This window comes from Seriola lalandi, unplaced genomic scaffold, assembly GCF_002814215.2.
Source record: "Seriola lalandi dorsalis isolate HSWRI2012SDOR001 ecotype SW California unplaced genomic scaffold, Sedor1 jcf7180002034633, whole genome shotgun sequence".
Lineage (NCBI taxonomy): Eukaryota > Metazoa > Chordata > Actinopteri > Carangiformes > Carangidae > Seriola > Seriola lalandi.
This window is the reverse complement of record NW_019505209.1, coordinates 1-2,416: the sequence shown is the minus strand read 5'-3', so window position 1 is coordinate 2,416 and position 2,416 is coordinate 1. Positions and strand designations below refer to the sequence as shown.

The following is a 2,416-nucleotide window of genomic DNA, read 5'->3' as shown; positions in this document are numbered from 1 at the left end:
TCTGTAAACAGGCAAATATTCTCATATTTTATCACCAGTTCAACAAAATACTTTCTATGGTCAAATATTACTAACTGAGCATCATAGTTGTAATATTGTATTGTTGTTCAGTCAACAATACAAAAGAAAGAGCCAGGCAGCCAGAGGTGAGAGTAGATTTCGCTGGTAGCTGGCACTTCAGGGAGCCTCCAGACTCCAAGAACATCACAACATATATCCAGTAATTTCTTTTCAGTGAGCATTAGTGGCATCATTAGTATTAGAGCCAGAATTATATTTTAGGGAAAGAAAACAATAACAGTGATTTTTACAGTCAACTAAGGATTGTTAATTCAAATGAAAAATTTTATGTATTTGAATTAGTCGTGGGAACTCTCCTTTGTGCCTTTGCTTTGGATCTTGCTGTGACGCCAAATACCCGCCATCACTCGTTCGTCACGTGTTACAGCACTGAAGTCCATCATCTTCAACTGAGTCAAGTTGGAAATTACATATCTCCTACAAAAAAAAAACAAACAACATGTACACACTAAATTAGCTTCTACATGGACATTTTGAGCACTTCAATACAATGAATGTGCGTTGAATGTGGAATAAGAAAGATATCTTTAATTCTATGCAAAGTAGACCTTGTCTGTACTTTCCTGCTATTTCACATAAACGATAGTATGAAATGAGATGAAAATTAAATCAAGAGGCTGAATACATGAGAAATCTACCGAGTTAAGGGCGACCTTCTTTCTGTGTGTGTGTGTGTGTGTGTGTGTGTGTGTGTGTGTATGTGTGTATGTGTGTATGTGTGTGTGTGTGTGTGTGTGTGTGTGTTGATATGCATTGTAATATGAGTAATACTGATCTCAATTTAAGCACCTATTAAAATGTTATCAGCCAACTTGCTTTCACAAACTTCAGATGCACAAACAATGTAACTGCAGACTTCTAGCAGTTGTATCCTCTAGCTGTAACCTTCAAGAATCATCAAGTATATAACTGCAGTGTGAAACACCAACTTTGTGTACAAGGCTGTGTTTCAGATTTGTTCTGCTCCATCACATTTAGCCCGTTATTAACCGGCAAGAATTGGCTGTATCTTACAGCCAAACATCTTTCACCCAAGCAGAATGTGTTTGTAAATGAGCTGTGTAAACTGAAACAAAATCAAAACAGTCTCCACCTGTAGCCTTTTTGGTTTTCGATTTCATTCCCATGTAGCGTGATGGTGCGTAGATGCTGCAGCTCTTTCAGCTTGTCTACCTCTGCAATCTTCGTGATTCTGTTGCCGTGCAAGTACAGCACACGCAGCTCATGCAGCTTGCACAAAACCTGGAATGCAAACACACTCTATCATAATCAGCTTAATTGTAAATTGAAATCAATAACATGTAAATGCATAAATAATATTAGTAGGTGTGAAGTGCCCAGATAAGACAGTGAAGTAGGAAGAGCCACACTGACATTAACAGAGGGTGCAGTGGCTATCCTCAAAAACTGGAAAACTATGACCAGGACAATTATGGACTTGTTTCAGTAGAACACTTTTGGAGTATTTTAAAGTGGAAGGTAAAACAACAAAATCAAGAATGGTATCATCCAGGCCCAGAAGGATCAAATCTGTCTTCCAAAATAAAGGCAGACATACAAGATATAAAAAAAATAAAACAATCTTTCTAAAGAAGGGTGTACTGGCTTTTGTTTCAGCTGGTTCTTAAATGTGGATCTTTCATTAGAGTTTAATTAGTCAAACATTTCTCTTTTTCAATGTAATTGGCTTTGTTCTTCTTGGGCTTTGGATAAAAGCAAATATAATTGTATTCAAATGACATGAGTGGTATTTGTGTGATCCAAGAAAGAAAGAAAGAAAAACTTAAAGAGGCAAACATGCAAATATAAATAAGCTATGAAAAGGCGGAAGGGAGAAATCTCACCGGGTCTATGCTTTTGAGCTTGTTGAATGACATGTCCAGCCACATGAGCTTCAATGGTTGGTCCACAAAATGATTGAGAACGTCAAGGAAGCCAACAAGGTTTGGGAGCTTGTTGTTATTGAGAATCATAGAGCAACACACATACTTCCCTTCCGAGTTTGTTTTTGCAGACCGGTGGCGATTTTGGGGTTTTGCTGCCAGTGCATCTGAACCACAAATAAAGTCATTACTGTGATATAAAGTACTGGCAAGCTTTTCTTGAATATTCACATTCATATTTCTGGAGCTAAAAGACATCTGTTGGTTTATTTAGGTGTAGATTTATTTTTATTTTATTTTAGGTGTAAGACTGGAGCACTGGAGACTTCAGCAAAGAAATGAGGAGTCTTCGGTATATTTACTACCAAAAGCTTTAACAGTGTAGTCTTTTTTCAGGTGTCCTATTCAGTAACTACAACACTATCTAGTTTGTTACAACATGGAAAATACAG

General features: G+C 37.2%; 1 protein-coding gene across 1 annotated transcript; it reads right to left on the bottom strand.

The window, feature by feature from the left end:
• Positions 1–189: 189 nt before the first annotated feature.
• On the bottom strand, positions 190–2,366 carry LOC147819867 (leucine-rich repeat-containing protein 51-like). Its single transcript, XM_087169762.1, has 3 exons — positions 1,926–2,366; positions 1,175–1,323; positions 190–498 (listed from the first exon to the last, which is right to left on the bottom strand). Exons 1-3 carry the CDS (start codon positions 2,220–2,222, stop codon positions 360–362), a joined length of 585 nt encoding a protein of 194 aa, XP_087025888.1. The 5' UTR covers positions 2,223–2,366; the 3' UTR covers positions 190–359.
• Between the last annotated feature and the right edge of the window lie 50 nt (positions 2,367–2,416).